Raw genomic sequence first — 17,243 nt, 5'->3', positions numbered from 1 at the left:
CAAATATCAAATCATACTTCTTATGCAAACTATTATTATTAGTTAATACATGTTATTCAACTGCTAATGCTGCTAACATTAAAATCTTTGTTTAAGCATCAAACTACACCTCTGATTAAAAACCTTCCCACAATGCACCGCTGGCTCAGCTGTCACACTTCTTCTTCCGGGTTCGCTTCCTCCTCCACGTGAGCTCGCTGCAGGGCTGTCAACAGAGCTCGTCATTATGAACGGAGACGGCGATGACGAGTTCCGAAGCTTCGTGGATCTCCACGCCGAGGCCCTGCGGTCCTCGGGGGTCCCGCAGATCTACTGGAGGAGCCTCCATCACAAAATCACCAACGAGGTCTGTTTTCTGCCGGCTAACAACCAGCCAACACAGCTAGGCTGCCGACTAATTAGACTAAACACATGAGAATCACAGATTGAAATGTGCAATATTATTAAAATGCGCCTTATTTTATGTATGCCGGAGTGAAGAGTGGAACAAAAAGTCCATTATTGGTGTTAAAGCGGTGTCATTGGCGGCGTGAGCTAACGATAGATGTCAAGTACACCTTAAATTGACTAACTCTTCTATGGAATTTGGATCTGTAAGACTGGATTTGTCTAATGTTTTTTTTTTTTATATGCCATGTAGATTTACGATGCAGGAGAGGTTTTCGGAATCATGCAGATCCAACGAGAAGAGGACGAGGAGGAGAAGAAGAAGGGCAATCCAGGTGTCGTGATCCAGTGTAAAGTGGTTGTGACCCGGGACAGTGGACTGCAAGCCGCGGACCCGAACAGGTGAGACCGCCAGTGTCTTCTCCACTTGTTGACTGTGCTACACATCAGAGGCAAATACCAGATCTGTACTGAGCTGCACTGATTTGATAATACGGCATTAAAGTGAAGAACAAGCTCTAAGGGACCAATGATTTTCACCCGATCCCCCATCTTCCTTCAGTGTTTACCTGGTGGACCATGCCTGGACGTACCGCGTGCATCACGCCCGTCAGCAGCTGGAGCAGATCCCGGGCCTGCTGCCCAGAATGGCCTCCCTCATGGGAGTGGACTTCCACGGCGAGGCTCCCGACCCGGCCACAGTGGAGCTGGTGATGGAGCGCATGTGGAAGTACAACCAAACCTATCAGCTCTCTCAGGGGGTACGATGGAAAACGCTAACTGATTAGTGATGAATGTGATGAACGGAATAGAAGCTTCACACATGTGAAAGTGGCTTTAAAACAGCATTTGAGGCCTTTTCTGTGCGTGTGTGCATAAAAACACCAACGCATGCTTAGCAGTGTCTGCGTCCTCACCCTTCTCCGCCTGTGTCGCCCTGCGCAGTCTGCAGAAGACAAAGTCCCCGTGTGGTACATCATGGACGAGTTCGGCTCCCAGGTGCAGCACTCTGACCAGCCCAGCTGTGGCATGGCTCCTTTCTTCTACATACAGGGCCAGTTGGCCTACACCGTGCTCTGGCCTCTGCGGGACCTGGAGGAAGGAGGTGAGAGCACGGCCACAAAAAAAACAAAGACAGTAACACTGTTTACAAAAAGGGTTAACATACCAACACACATCCAGATAAAAGACTGAAAAGCTGACCTTGGGCGTCCCTTAAATACACCGCATGTTGCCCGTACTCCTCCCATAGCAGAGTTTAAGCGCTCTTATTCCTTCATCCAAGTCCCAAACAATCCCCCTCTTATCAGCCACCTGCAGGCTCTGTCATGAAGCCCAATTATTTCGCCGCCTGTAGGTTTGATTTTCTTCCATTCATGACCACATTCATACAGAGACGTGCTACACTGTATATCAGTGACAGGCACATACACTGTTAAGGGAAAAAAATAACTGTTCGAATGAACTGAGGTGAGAGGTGAAAAGATAATGGAGATGGAGAGATATGGCTATGTTGTTACATGTTTAAGAAACAAAATATCAGTGACATTTATGCAGAGCAACAGGCTACAAAAACACTCATAGTCTCTAAACTGAGGAATCTGAAAATCCACAGTCAGAGTAGAAGAGTTAGAAAGTACTGAGACATATCCGCTCAGCAGATATGCACTGCTTGTTGTTCTTTCCGCAGTTGAAGTAACCCGCGATTACACGTATGGAGAGACTAATGCCCTGGTGAGGCAGTGCCGTCTGTTACCGTGGATACCGGTGGATCTAGAAGGGGTCAGCAGTGCCACCACCGAGCCCCAGGATTCATATTATGAGGTGAGAATCGTCAGTCCGGCCTGAACTGAACATCACTTTAGTAAATGTACTGTGTGTCTCATGTGTCTTTTGCGAGCAGTTTTAAAGACTGATGTACATGCAGAGGTCCTGTTAACTCTCGCCGTCCTTTCCAGACCATTGCACGGGAGAACAAGGAGCAGCTTCCTGTGGAAATCCAGCCGTGCGCTGTGCCCAAAGACAAAATCCTCAAGTACGTCTCTCCTCTAAATAGAAATATAAAGTTAATCATTACTATTTAGACTAATATTCTATTTTTCTTGGATTAAACTGGATTATTTTTAATCTGACCGCCTCAAAGTCTCTGTGAGATTTGGAGAAATGCCTTCAGAATTTGGGTTTGCACCCAAGCAATGTCTCGCTTTCTTTTCTTTTGGTGCTGCTTATGTGAATTCATTCGCATTATTCTGGGCTTCCAGGGTTTACTCGGAATTGTCACAAGTACGAGACAACCTGACACACCCGCGGTTCCAGCTGACTGAGGAAGAGGAGGAGGCTGACATCATCTGGGCCTATAATCACATCAAAGATTACAGGTCAGCAACCAAGTGACACACATGTTTAGTCACTCCTACTGACACAGAGGCATCTAAACATCAGGCATATGGAGATGAATCACCTGTACTATAAGATGTTCTACAATTTCATAGTCGACAGACAAAAAAAAAAAGACTGTTGCTTCTTGCCAGTTTCGCTGTGAGGTTCCATCAGGTTTACATCATTAAATCCCAAGAACTGATGAGTTGTCTTGAATCTCCTTTTTTCTCCTTTTCCATAAGTTCAGAGACTCATTTCTATCCTCTATTAAACAGGAAGCTGAGTGAGGAACGACCTCACGTGATGCTCAACCAGTTTCCCTGCGAGAGCATCGTCACCGTGAAGGACTGCCTGGCTGCCGTGGCCCGCAGAGTGAAAGGCGGCCCAGCACCCGATTGGCTGCCAGAGACCTTCAACCTCCAGACCGAGCTGCCGCAGTTCGTCCGGCATTATCAGCTGAGACAACAAAGGTTAGAACTGGATGTTGTATAATCATCCAACAGCTTTTATTTTGTAAGAGTTAGTGATTTAGAAAGGCTGCATAACAGGAGTGGTGGTGTGTGTTGCAGGGGGGAGGATAACAACTGGATCTGCAAGCCTTGGAATCTGGCTCGTGGACTGGACACGCACATAACTAACAACCTGGACTACATCATCAGACAGAGAGAGAGTACGCCAAAGGTTAGCTCACCTAACCCTAACCATGTTGGCATGACAGACACAGCATCATTCACTGTACTAGGACAGCTGTCTGTGACATGTGTGGTATCTTGTACCAGGGGCACCCACAGCGTAGCTAGCTACAAAACCATCATCACAAACCGCAGTCCTCATGCTTTTTAAATTCGATGATGACGTCTGTTCTTTAAAGCTACCAACCGAAACACAGCTGATGTAGTTTCATCTCTGTGTTGGTGGTTTAGAACTGCGTAAGAAGAGTGAAGACAACATCCGGTGCTAAACCACAGAGAAAAGCATCTTATGAGCATAATAACCTTTCAGGTTTCTCTGATTGATAATCAAGCACCACGCTGGACCAAACCCGGTCCAACCAACTGCTAACCGTGCGTTTGGTCCCTCCAGGTGGTGTGCAAGTACCTTGAAGAGCCGGTGCTCTACCACCGGGTGGAGGTGGGACTGGTGAAGTTTGACATCCGCTACATGCTGATGCTGCGCTCTGTGCAGCCTCTGCGCCTTTATGCCTACAACGTGTTCTGGTTGCGCTTTGCGAACAGGTACAGGCCATGACCCCGGCACTACAGTGCAGCGCAGATGTTGTACTTATCTAGCAGATTCAAATATATCTTCATGGTTTTGTGATCATCTTAATCATCATTTTAAAAGCCATGAGTTCATTGAACTGCTATTGTTGACACCTTTCCAGGTCCCCCATTTGCTTCCACCTGACCTGTTGTTTCTTCTATCTAGACCCTTCTCCTTGGACCATTTTGATGAATATGAAAAGCACTTCACCGTTATGAATTATGCAGAGGGTGTAGACCTCAAGCAGGTACAGTATGGTGCTTGTTGTTGTCTTTTTTGTTGCCTGCTGTTCTTTTCTCTCTCCTCTTTCCACTCACCTCAACCGGTCGAGGCAGATGGCCGCCCACTATGAGCCTGGTTCTGCTGGAGGTTTCTTCCTCTAAAGGGAGTTTTTCGTCTCCACTGTTGCCTAAAGCTTGCCCAAATGGGATCGTTGGGTTTTCTATATAATTTGTATACAATTATTCTCTGTAAGGTCTTAAACCTTACTCTGTAAAGTGTCTTGAGATGACTTACTTAATACAAATAAAATTGAGTTGAATTGAATTTGTTGAAAACCATTAACTGTCCTTCAACTTTTACTGTAGGTGCACTATGATGAGTTTATCCCCATGTTTGAGATGCAGTACCCACAGTATCCATGGAAGGAGGTGGAAGTAAGTGTGAACTTTTTTTTTTTTGCTGCAGGAGCTTTCTACAGTCATAAACTAACTTCTGGTCTTTCCTCGTTTTGCTCTCTCACTCTCTCATAGACAGAGCTGTTTAAAGCATTCAAGGAGCTTTTCCAGGCGGCATCATCACGACCGCCTCCGTATGGCATTTGTCCCTACCCATCATCCAGGGCAATATATGCAGCAGACGTGATGCTGAAGTGGAAAACAAGGGAAAATGGTGACTCAGTGAACTGAGACAAAATGCTAATCTAGTGTACAGTGCAAACAAATGTGCTGATATACAGTGTGGTTGTTTTTGTAACACTTGTGTTCTGATGCTGGGTCAGGTGAGCGGGTCATGCAGCCGCAGATCTTGGAGTTGAACTTCAGCCCCGACTGCACCCGGGCCTGCCTATACCACCCGTCCTTCTACAACCACATGTTCCAGACGCTGTTCCTGGATCAGCCCGAGCAATGCCCCGTCACACAGATCGCATAGTCCAGGCTCGACGTCGGCCCCAGACGCAGCTAGTGGTTCTGCTTTTGTTAAAAAATTCAGACATGCACTTACAGTTTTGTACCATCCCTGTGTATGGTTATGGTTTATGTACTTTCCAGCTGTATTTTCTAGAGCTTATATCCAGCGTTTCATTTCCAAAGCAATAAAAACATTGAAAGTACATGAATGATTCTGCTTGTTATAGTTAAAATAATTTATTTTTTTCCATTTACAAAAACCTATTTGTCAACTGGCAACATCATTATGAGGTCACACGGTGTCCCAGTCACATGTTCCAGATGTTAAGAGTGCTGATCTTCAGTATTTTCTTCAAAGCAACAACCTCCATGTAGTCTCTTAACTACCTCTACTGCAGGCTACAGCTCCCTCGCGCCTGACCTGCGCTCCTCCCCTGAAAGCTCCGACACTACTTCTCGTGTTGAGTTTAAGATCAAACGCTGGGTATGAGACAAAGATTTCAGCTTTTATCTCTGTCTCATCCCATCAAGAGCTGAAACACTCGAGCAATTTAAAGATAAACGGCTAAGATTGAATGAATGCGTTGTTTTATTGTCTTTTGTCTCTTTAAATTAGTTTGATCCAATCATTTGATTTGACTTTTATGTCCGTAGTTAAATAAATAATTGTATTTATTCCTTTAAGGGTTTAAACAGAGCCTTAGGAGCTTACAGCAGAGAGGGGCAGATGAATGAAGAATGTGGGGGGAGGTGGCACACTGGAGGGAGACGGAGAACACACATCTAAAAGTATCCGAGAGCTGTTTTGACATTATGCGAACATTTGGGATAGTTAATGAAATATTTGACTTTGTCGTCCACAGCAGTCATCCTGAGAGCTCTGCATTTTAAAAACTGGGATTAGTGATTTTGCAGTGTTGGAGTACAGGTTAATCCAGGACAAATAAAAAAATGGAGCATGTATTTAAAAAAAAAAACAGTACGAATGTGATACGAGTACGAGGTCAACTTCTCTTCCAGCGGGAACAGAAAGGCAACAGCTCTCCCCTTTTTATTTATTTATTTATTTATTTTTAATCTAACCCTTTCGCCTCCTCCCTCATCTCCACACGTGAGGATACAAAGTAGCAGGCAGCTGCTGGTCTCTCTTCAAGTTCCCAAACACATGAGCCTTTTCTCCAGGGTGAAGGGTTGTTCAGACTACTGTGCTCCTTCCTCTCAGTGCTATTATGTTAATGGTCATATTATTTGCATCAGGGAGGGGGGGGGGAGGGGGGGTGCATTGTTTAGAGTGGGGGTTTCAGATCTCGGCACCCCAAAGGTTATTTTAAGCTGGCTGTGAAAATCCACATATGCAAAACTGTGCGTGGCTCAAATCATACCGAAGTTTGCAAATGTTGTTATTATAAGCAGATATTTTATTAGATGAAACTTGACTTGACAAAGTATGACACATTGATAACTTTCACACATTCAACCAACCACAATGAAAACCTTCATTAACTGCAACACTACTAATCTGCTGTACCATTTTTAATAGGGCCGAGATTTTACCCACACAAACTGGTTGGTCTGTTTGTGTGTATGTTGTTGCGGTTATGTTTTGTTTCTTGTCTTGATTGGGTTTTTCCCGTTGATATGTGTTGTGCTTGATGTGGGCTGGGGGTTGTGGGTTTTTCCTATTTTTGGTTTCTGTTCCCTGTGTGTTGTTTTTTGTCTTGCTCTTTTTTTGAGTTATGAATGTACTGTTTTAGTAGTTAGTCACCGTATGTGTGTATATATGTTGCTGATGTTTGTTCTGTTTTACTTTTTCTGTGCAATTTTCTGTGCAAACTGTATATAGCTGGTATACTGTAAATGTATTTTGGATTTCTTTTTCCTCAGAGCCAGGGGCAGGCCTGCAATCTTTTTTTTTAATTAGGGGACAATTTGCATGAGTAGACTGAGAAAACATGCAGTCTGCAGGGTGTGAGCCAAGTAAAACAAGCTGACTTTTATAGCATTCGATAAAGCCGTCTACAGTTTGTGTTTCTTCTTTTTCTTTTTAATATGAAGCTTGTGGAGGTGGAAAAACACAAAACTAAAATGTTTCTCAACTACTACTACCAGCTGTTCGTGACGTCACTTTACTGGTGTTTTTTCTTTTCCGGCGCACTCTCCCCGCCCCTCGCAAAAAGCAACCAATCAGAGCTCATGCTGAGCATCCTATAAAAGGTCGAGTCCGGCGCTCTTTCCCTCAGTGGGCTGGTGGAGGAGCGGAGGAAGGAGCGGAGCCGTGAGAGCTGGTCGCCCGCAGCCGTCTTCTTTCTTTGGAGACAATCGTGTCTGGATACAAATCGCTCTGGTGGAATATCTCCCTCTGTGCATGCGGTGTTTGCAGAGTTTCACGTGGTTGGAAAACAAAAGAGGACGTTAGAAGTTACGAGCATGTTGAGACGAGCCTTAAATTAAAAAGGAAAGCCGAAGAACGGTGAGTGATGTTGCCTGGTACAGGAAACGCAGACGTTTCCGTTTTGTTGCTAAGAAAGCACTGTGTGGACGTAATGCGTGTGCCCCCCCCCCCGTGTGAAACATAGTTTCAGTATCGTTTGCGCTGAAGCTAAGCTAACGTTAGTGCTAGGACCGAGTTCAACTGAAGCGACTCCGTGGGCGGATCTGCGCGCTGTGCGGTGGCGACGCTAAGGGTCATGGAAAAAGAAAAAGCCACGCCGGCCTCTTCTTAACACATTTTATGCTACTTTCAGTGCATAAAATCTCTACCGGCATCAGTTCCTTCTTAGTTTTTAACTTTCAAATGCACTTGGAGAACAATCCAATTTTAATTTTATTCGCATAGCGCCAAATCACAACAGAAGTCATCTAAAGGCACTTTAGAGTGTAATGGTTTAAGACTTTGCAGAGTATTATGATTGTATTAAAAATGATATAGAAAACTCGACAATCCCATTTGAGCAAGCTTTAGGCAACTGTGGAGAGAGACCTCCCTTTAGAGGAAGAAAAGGCTCGTGGTGGGCGGCTATCTGCCGGGACCGGTTGGAGTGAGTGGAAAGGGGGGAGAGAAAACATCAGCAGCAACAAACACAAAAAAAACCGATCTCAAATTTTCTATATTCTCAGTTCTACTGATTTTACCTACTTTGCTTGGAAAGCAAAGTAGGTAAAACTTCCACTCTGTGTGATAATGGACAAAATTGGCCATTTCCTGTTTGCTTTTGAAAAATGCTATACAAACACAACACACTTAAAATAGACCAATCATATGCAGCAATAGAAGTATGCCGATAGTTTAGTATATACTAAACTAAACAATTTTAATACACGTGGGAATTCCACATGTATTGTCACTGTCAACACCTTCTGGTGTTGACTATGACCTCCCATCCCCAAAGATATATGTTCACTGCAAAGACCCAACAATTGGAGCTCAGACGTAGGCTGAGCTGTCCCCTAAAAGATCAAGTCGGCTGCTTTTTTCCTCACTAGACTGGTGGATGAAAGGAGAAATGCGAGCAAACGTGTATGGGATATCTCCCACTCTTTGGCATGCTGTGTTTGTATAGTTACACGTGGTTAGAAAAGACTACAGGATAATAATTGAGGAACGCAAGATTGTTTTGAGGAAACTTTGGCCATGTTGAGAAATACCTTACCTTAAAATAACAACCGGAAAAACAGTAAGCAATGTTGCGTGTTACAGGAAAAGCACGCGTTTCCATTTGTAGGTGTTTATTTTATTTTCTACTAACAGGAACCCCTTTAAGAAAGCATTGTGTGAACATAATACCGCGGCCCCATGTGAAATGCAGTTTCTGTACCGTTTACGCTAAAGCTAAGCTAACGATTTTACTATATAACCTGTAGTGAGACCAACACTGTGGTGACGTGTGGAAGTATATTTGTGCGCCTTGTTGTCGTCACATTACGTCACTGCTTACATTTTTTTAAATTTGGCATCAGTCTTTTACTTTGGTCTATTACTTCTTTTGAGGTGTGACAAAATAGATAAACTCCCATTTGGCTTGTTGGTGGCCAAAAATGGCCATTTACCGTGCAGGGCAGGTTGTGCAAACCACAGGTGAGTGGTCTTTGGAGAAATTCAATGAAACTCCATGAAGTCATTAATTGGAAAGGACTAGAAGAGCTGTGTCATAGACCTAGCAATGATAGGAAAAGCTGTGTGTGGTGACTGTTTTTTTTGTTTGTTTTTTTTAGGGCAGCAAAGCCACCAGCACTTGGGTCTAGAACTGTAAAGTCTAGCATTGTGTTCTCTGGTAGTGGAGTTCCCATCAATGTTTTCTGTCATTGTTTTTGGTTGTCTCTCTCCTGCTCTGCCATGTCCTGATCCTGCTGTACTGCCATGGCTGCAGTAGCCAAAACAATTTGCACGTGTGAATGTAACAGTTGTTGCTGTGGTCTGGGCTGTGCACATCCACTTAACCTGATGTGGCTGTAACTCCATCCACATTTGGTTTGCGTGGTGCTCTGTATCACTGGCTTTTTGTCTAAAAACATGGATGAAATGGGTTTCATCAAAGTTATATGGAGGAAAAGTTACAGCCAAATATGAATGCAATTTGGTTGTGGCGACTGCTAGAACCAAGATGTTTCTCGGTACGCGGCCCTGAAAGGTTTGTTAAGGTAGAGGATAAGATGAATGTGGAAAAATATAGGACAATCCTGGAGGATCACTTGATAAGACAAGTACAGCTTGGGAGAAGATTTGTTTTCCGGCATAACAATGATCCGAAGCATACAATGAAAGCTACACACAAATGGTGTACCGACAACAAGGTGAAAGTTCGAGATTAACCGAGTCAAAGCACAGACCTCAATAGACCCAATAGAGAATTTGTGGATGGATTTGGAAAGGGCTGTTCACACCCGATCCCTACGTATCCCGTACGTGGTCTTGTTCTATAATGGCCTCTTGACAGAACCTGACATGGAAACTTAAGTGTTAAAAGAGGAACTGTGCATCAGTTTGGTGGAATGTTTTGGCCCCAATGCGATTCTGTGTGACGGTGAGCGATCTCCCCCGCTCTCTTTGCTCCATTAAACACAGAGAAGGCAGCGGTCTGGTTGTTGATCAAACGGCAGTAACTGTGCTGAGAGAAGCCAGAAGATCTACAGCAGGGATTTTCAACAAAAATTTAAAGACGTCCTGTTACACAATATTTTTGGAGGCAAAGGTCCAGAGGATTATAATATCTAACTTGATAGATTATCAGGTAGCCTGTCAAAACCTTTTGACAAATTTATTGTTTGTAACATCAAACTGAACATGTGGCTCAAGATCCTGGTGGACTGGTCATACGGGGCTCTGAGACTAGCAACTGTCTGTGATCGCACTTCAGATTTGAGTGGTTATTTGTGTTCAAAACCTTTGTGTTTTGTCTCATAATGCCATTTGACATTTGGTACTTTTTAATAAGAACCACAGTTTCTGAACATATCATTTACATATAGTCATTTAGCAGACGCTTTTATCCAAAGCCACTTACAAGTGAGGAACAAGGCAAGCAAATAAAATCTAAGTCAAGGAGAAACAACATCAAAGCAAAGTGCTATCAAAAAGTGTTTAAAGATTTTTAAAGATTGCAAGTGAGGTGGCTGAGCGTCCCTCTCCCCTCTCTGTCGTCGGTGTCTCTCCCTCTCCCCTCTCTGTCATCTGTATGTCTCTGTCTCTCTGTTATCACCGTCTTTGTTTAATAATTCCTTTCCAACCTAAAACCTTTTCTCATCTACTGGTGAATCGCTGAATTTGCCGCCTGTGATCTACTAAATCAATTGGCTAAGTGAAGTCACGTGGGATGGCTTAACTCGCATTCAATTGGCCAATGCGTTCTTGCGTCCACTAAATAAATACTGTAAAGATCGAAAAAGCTGCGCCATTTAAAATTAAGGTACTCCGCTCGATTTTGAATTAACACGTTCGGTTTGATCTGTAGCTCCGGGTCCGTTCGGGACAGCTTCTGGGTCCAGATCGGGCCACTGTCTGCCTGTTAGTGACCGCTGATCTACCGGATAGAGTTTTAATACAGAAGTTGTGAGGAATTCACAACAAAAGATATAATGCCCCTCAATACAGTGACAAAGCCTGGGTTTTTTAGTTTTGATCAAATATTTCATGTTTTACACTACATTAAACTTTTCAGCCCAGTGGTTCCGCGATCGTGGAATGACCTATCCACCTCTGCACACTTAGCAGCCTCACTCCGAATTTTCAAAGTCTCTTGAAAAATAAACTATTCCGCAACTTTCTCTTCACTAAAAGCTTGCCTCGCGTAACCTCATGAAACAGAAACCGTTCTTCCTAGAGCACTGCCAAATAACTAAATGTAAATGAAAAATCTATTAACATTCTTCTTTATAGAAGTATTAAATTGTGCTGCATTCAGGGACTATACAGAAAGTAGGTCATCTAAGTTGTAAGACATCAAGGTCATTTGTGTTTTGAAAGCTTCCAATCCAATAAATAAAAAACAGAAACACAATGAATTAAAATTATCATGTGAACCTTACTATGACTCAAAAATCGAGGTCTGGACTCAAGTATAAGTTAAGTCTATATGAATCTGAAACCGGCCACCAACTAATTTGCTTGTTTGTTTGTTTGTTTTTGGCTCTTCTTGTAGATTTGAGATATGTTCAACTAAAGGCGATGCTTGATATGCATGCAATGCAATCTGGATGTCTACAGAGCCAAGAAGTTCCATCGACGGTCCTCTCAGGACAACAATGCAACTCAGTGCGGCCAATGAGGTGGTGCACTCTGCGAATGGAAAGCAAACCAACATGTTAGCCAACCAGTGCCACCGGCAGCTCAAAGCAGCGTGTATTCCAAATCAGAGGCAGCAAAGACATGCCCAAAAACAACAAAGATTTCACGACCAACAGAATTCACCGGCTTGCCCCCAAAATCCATTTCTCTCGTTTTCAGCTGGTACCAGTTCTATGTTATTTGAGGGAAATGGCCGTCAACAGGATGAGCATTCTTCTGAACTTCTGAACATTGAACCTAATGGGTCTAATTTTTTAGATGAAAATGACAACAAGACTCAGCAAGGGAAATATTCACTGACTGCTCTGTATTATGAAAAGCCCCGAAGAACGAATCTCAATCATGTAGGAGGAAGTAATTTCACCTACCCTCAAGTGCAGGTCTCTTCTCCATCTCCCAGTTGCCAGCTACCCAGCATACCTCCAACAGATGACCAAATAAGGGAATATATTGCAACAAGACTTGCACCTTATATATCTCCCTCATCCCAGCAAAGCAAAAAATATGGATCCACGCCCTACAATATTAAGTCCGATTTTTGCATTAACAGGGATGCCACTCAGTGTGACGCCGTCATGCCAGAGACAAACTGTGGTCTTCTCCCCACAACCCCTGAACCTAATGAAGAAGATATGCAGAGGCAAAGTCTCAAATGTTCTGTGATTAAGCAGTACACTGCAAATACTGCATTAACTCTGGAGTCTAAGGAGCCTGGTGATTGCACTACAGTTGTATCAGGTACCCTAACCTCTGCTGTAGAACACTCACAACATGCTTCTAAAAGTGAATCTGTTAAGAGTTCATCAGTAGATTGTGATGTATCAGTAAAAAAACATTTGGATGTAACAAATGTAAATGGTGGAAAACTTGTTTATTTAAATGACTGCGAAGATAAAAAATGTGTTGGTAGCAGTGATGAGAAATTTCATAGTGAATGGGTTGCTAATTACATAGAGAATGGCGTGATCACTCTTCATTATTCCTTAACTGCACTGAAGGAGTTGATATTTAGTTTGGACAATATAAAGACCATTGCAAAGGTGGACAACCTTTCTGAAGTCATACTGCAACAGTATTGGAATGGAGACATGGGTAACGTTAATCTCTTTACATCCACAGAATATCCACAAATTATGATGAATGTTGCTGCGACATGCACAAAGAATGAAGATGAGAGTCCATTGGTTCTCACTGCAGTGTCTGGAATGACCCCCCACAAGCCGACTGAGAAGCACCGGAGCTGCAGCTTACCTCAAGAAGAATACGTATCTCCCTGGTTAAATATCAACACAAATTTAGACGACATTGACAAAGAGTTCCCTGGTGTTCCCTGGGCTCTTAAATCCACAACCAATCAGGGAAAAGGAGGAGCGAATCAAAAAGCAGTGGAAGCTGTAACACCTTTACTGCACAGTAAAGTGACTGAGGTCTCAGAATATCAAACCAAATCAAGTCATAGCAGTCCATTAAAACTAACATCACTCCCTAAAAAGGATGCAAATTCAAAAAAAGTGGAAAACACTAAAGATCTGCAACATTTACAAGTCGCCTTTAAGCAAGTAACGGCAGATTCTGAGATAAAGTCGTCAATTCAGATTCTTAACGTAGTGTCACTTTCTGCAAACCACAGTCGTGAAGATCTAAATCCTGACGTGCCTACACAATATGGGGTACCCACAGCATTTTCTGAAAACAAAGTCAAAGAACCACCCGGTGATGAGGAAACGCACTCTGTGGATTATTTAAAAAATCTACAGTATGAAGACATTTCAGATGATGATTCATCCCAGCTGTTGACTAAACAAGCAAGTCTCGAAAACATTAAGTATGAAGATATAAGTGACAATGAAGATCTACACATTAGCAATGTGTCGATGGAAACATCACAAGCACCTATCAATAATCAGCAGTTAAAATTTGAGCATGAAAACTATGGACCTGTGTTGGATCAGGCCCCAACGGAAGTGATTGCAGATGAGCAGCGGGTTAAAGACGAACCGGCTTCACAAAAGACTGCCCTGAATGAAATGGGGGATACAGCACAACATTGCTCTTCCATTGCTCGTACAGGTTTTGCGGAACCTGAAGAAGGATTGGAACATCTCTCAAGTCTTAAATGTGATAGTGAGAAACATCTGGGGTGGCAAACAAACAAACTTGAATCATGTAGTCCTTCCTCTCTTTTGAAGGATGGGGCTGATAATGAGATGGAGGACGACGACGATGATGATTGGATTGTCATACCTGTAAGCATAGGAGACATTGAATTTGAACCAAACAAAGAGGAGGAGGAAATGGAATTAGTTTTGTTACATCACAAAGAAACTGAAGAACAATGGGGTGCAACAAGTCCAAAACGGCACAGAGTAAATCAGGCAACTCCTGAACCAGCACCAGCTGCTGTGTCTTCCCAACTAGAGGTGTTTGACACATGGGACAGCTATTTAAAAGCTAAAAGTGAACAATTAAATTTGTGCAGGAGCACACTTCTAAACAAGCAGAACCCAGAGGGAGATCCACATAGCACGCAGAACAGGGGAGAGTCCAACTCTGAGACTGAAGATAGTTGTGATTACTCATCTGAATCAGAACACAACTATTTAACAGGGAACAGGCAGTTGTTGAAGGAAACGTCAGCACCTGACAAAGAGACTGAAAACAAGGCTTCAAATATGCAAAGAGATCAAATTTGCCACAAAATAAAAGAGTTGCTGACCAGTGCCAGAGCTAAATCAAAGGATGCTCAACTTAAGACCAACAGGCAAAAGGTTTCAGAAAAGGACGATGTAATAATCCTTGATTCGGACACTGATGATGAAAGTGATCAGAATTGCCAAAAAAAAGCACAAAGGATTTTGACTTCATGTTCCGATGACAGTGGAAATTCTCTACATCATCCAAGTCAAAACCATCAAACCAAATCTGGTCCTGAGCAGGTTGATCCTGACCTTAATAGACCAGATATTACACCTCAAGAAAGTATATTAATCATCGACTCTGAGTCTGAGGACGAAGGCGACCAAAATCACACAAACCGGCAGAATTTATTGTCCTTAGACTCATCGGAGGGTGGCAACATGAGAAAAAGTGGGCAACTGACTGAATCTAAAGAACAAAATCAACAAGAGACCAATAGGCTGACATCCTTAAAAAGAACACATTCCAGTGAGTGGAATGAAAAAAATGACTGTATCTGCGAAAAGAAGTCAGCTGTGGAGAGACCTGTCTCATCGGGGTCAGACAACAGTAGTACTACCTCATTAGCTGCACAAAACAGAACTGCTGCCCAAACTGGGAATGATCCTGATGGAACTACCACACAAAAGTCTCCAAAAACTACACTGTCAACTAAGGACTCATCAGACGAGCTTCCCCAGCCTGTGGTCACAAACACAGACTCTAGTAATCCTGTGATTCATCGTCTCTTTGTTAAGGACGCTCCATTTTCTAGCCGTTGCTTACTTTCAGAAGATTCCAGAAGGAGGCTGGATAAAGTTGGAACTCAGTCCACAAAGACCCCCACAGCAACCAAATTAACATCTAGAAATGATAGACATGATTGTACAAGTACAACTAACGATAAAGGTCGGGCTAACGTGACAAACCCCAGACCAGCTTCTAAACAAATGTCATCATCCAGTCGACAGGGCCCATCCACCTCTGTCAGAAGGTCAGCTTCCACAAGTGGACAATTTTCTGAAGTCAGACAAAGATCAGCATCTGGAGGTTTATCTCTGTCTGTAGGAACGTCTGCCCTTACTAAAGGCATGTCAGTTTCTTCACAACAGCTGTCTTCATCCAAACTCAAGCGTTCTCACTCGTACAGCAACACCTCAACAATGGATGATCCTCACACTCTCACAAAAGACCCGTCTTGCTCCACAACCACACAATCCGATGCAAAGAAGCGGTTGAGACATGAGTGGCGCTGTAGTTTCCCAACAAACAGAGACAGAAAACCTAGCCTGGGGACGGAGAAGCTGTTGAGAACCACCACCTCTGATTCAAGTAGGGATGCAAGACCAGGACCTAGTCACAGAAGTAGGGCACCCAGACAGAGACATGGCTACTCGAAGTCTTCAACCCCCTTGATGAAGAAGACCAAGCTTGAGGCCATACAGAGGACAAAGGACATAAATCGAACCACATCAAACGGGCCAAGTGTGTTTTGTTTTTTGTTTTTTTAAGTGTTTAAGATGCATTTTTCCTATTTTAAATAAATTGCTGATAGTCAAATAAGAAGGAGGTTTTAATAAAACTAATAAACCGTAATTCTTACTGATAGGCAACTTCGTGGGAAAGGATTACAAGTGGGCAGAGAAGCAAAGGCCAACAAAAGGTGATATTTCCCACAAGGACTAACAGTTTGCTCCATGTGTAACAGTGCTTTTGCAGACAGTCGGACTCTGCGAGTTCACCAGGTGTTTTTTGGAATTTAAGATATTATAATTTGTTTCTTCTTCATCCCTTCTTGTTCTCTGCTGTTTTCCCACAGAAGCTTCGAGCTGGAAGAGGACCAGGTATAGATCCCCTACGAGACGCCACCAGTAAGATACTCCAGCGTCTACAGGTTGAGTTCTATTCACAGGCACTGGTTCTTTAAGGGAATGAACAATATATATTGTGCAACAGATTCTGTTTTTTGATTGTTCGACAGCATTTCTTTATTACTCTAATTGTAAAGCATATACTACTTACACAGAAAGACATGTACTGTATTATAAAATGGAATACACTGTATTTTAACTGCTCATGTATATACACATACTATAGTACTGTGTTGTTTTTTTGACAAATATGTGTTATTTTTACCTGCTACCTCACAATGTATTAAATTAATATTTTGTTAAATGTTTCATATCTTTTTAGGATCTGTTTTTTGTAATGTACTTTTATTTCATACTTTAAATGCAAAACTCTGGTTGCACTTATTATATGAATGTTTTTTTACATAAAGCTTTGACCTGATCCACTGCTTGTTGGCCCTTATTTACTACTATGTACCACTTGACCACTAGAGGGAGACATTGTGTTAGAGACACACTTATTCCACTAAGGATTGAATAATACACACTGTACAATGTGTAGAATATTACTTCTTTAGACGCGAACAAAGAAAAGAGAATTTTTCACAATGGGTAACCATGAAAATTGCCACTGAATTTGTACCTTAAAACATAATCTTTTTATTTTCTTTAAATTTGCAAACATCAGGGTGATTTTTACCTAAGGAGACTGATGAGATTGTGGGTTTGGGAATAATTTGTGATTTATGGGTGTTCTGCAGTTTCATAAGAAGTGTT

General features: G+C 42.7%; 2 protein-coding genes across 3 annotated transcripts; both read left to right on the top strand.

Annotated features, from left to right (window-relative positions):
- The first annotated feature begins 179 nt into the window (after positions 1-179).
- On the top strand, positions 180-5,361 carry ttll12 (tubulin tyrosine ligase-like family, member 12). The gene is made up of 14 exons (XM_026363617.1): positions 180-346; positions 641-789; positions 950-1,148; positions 1,333-1,492; positions 2,078-2,211; positions 2,346-2,422; positions 2,649-2,765; positions 3,042-3,236; positions 3,336-3,447; positions 3,850-4,001; positions 4,195-4,276; positions 4,617-4,685; positions 4,782-4,920; positions 5,030-5,361. The coding sequence occupies exons 1-14, from the start codon at positions 227-229 to the stop codon at positions 5,179-5,181; spliced, it is 1,857 nt and encodes a 618-aa protein (XP_026219402.1). The 5' UTR covers positions 180-226; the 3' UTR covers positions 5,182-5,361.
- Positions 5,362-7,406: 2,045 nt separating this feature from the next.
- On the top strand, positions 7,407-16,897 carry LOC113163916. Of its 2 annotated transcripts, XM_026362971.1 has the most exons (5): positions 7,407-7,629; positions 11,795-12,678; positions 13,060-16,101; positions 16,226-16,279; positions 16,436-16,897. In XM_026362971.1, the coding sequence occupies exons 2-5, from the start codon at positions 11,850-11,852 to the stop codon at positions 16,489-16,491; spliced, it is 3,981 nt and encodes a 1,326-aa protein (XP_026218756.1). In that variant the 5' UTR covers positions 7,407-7,629; positions 11,795-11,849; the 3' UTR covers positions 16,492-16,897. The 2 variants fall into 2 exon arrangements, with proteins under 2 accessions (XP_026218756.1, XP_026218754.1); XM_026362969.1 differs by having other exon boundaries at positions 11,795-16,101.
- Positions 16,898-17,243: the final 346 nt, after the last annotated feature.

This window comes from Anabas testudineus, chromosome 23, assembly GCF_900324465.2.
Source record: "Anabas testudineus chromosome 23, fAnaTes1.2, whole genome shotgun sequence".
NCBI classification, from domain to species: Eukaryota; Metazoa; Chordata; class Actinopteri; order Anabantiformes; family Anabantidae; genus Anabas; species Anabas testudineus.
The sequence above is the reverse complement of the archived record's forward strand: the minus strand, read 5'-3'. Positions and strand labels throughout refer to the sequence as shown.

Coding starts and splice junctions, on each gene's coding strand:
- ttll12 (XM_026363617.1), top strand. CDS start 227: ATGAACGGAGACGGCGATGACGAGTTCCGAAGCTTCGTGGATCTCCAC. Junction 2,212..2,345: donor CCCAGGATTCATATTATGAG/GTGAGAATCGTC, acceptor CGTCCTTTCCAG/ACCATTGCACGGGAGAACAA. Junction 4,277..4,616: donor AGGGTGTAGACCTCAAGCAG/GTACAGTATGGT, acceptor CTTTTACTGTAG/GTGCACTATGATGAGTTTAT.
- LOC113163916 (XM_026362969.1), top strand. CDS start 11,850: ATGTCTACAGAGCCAAGAAGTTCCATCGACGGTCCTCTCAGGACAACA. Junction 16,102..16,225: donor AACCACATCAAACGGGCCAA/GTGTGTTTTGTT, acceptor TCTTACTGATAG/GCAACTTCGTGGGAAAGGAT. Junction 16,280..16,435: donor GAAGCAAAGGCCAACAAAAG/GTGATATTTCCC, acceptor GTTTTCCCACAG/AAGCTTCGAGCTGGAAGAGG.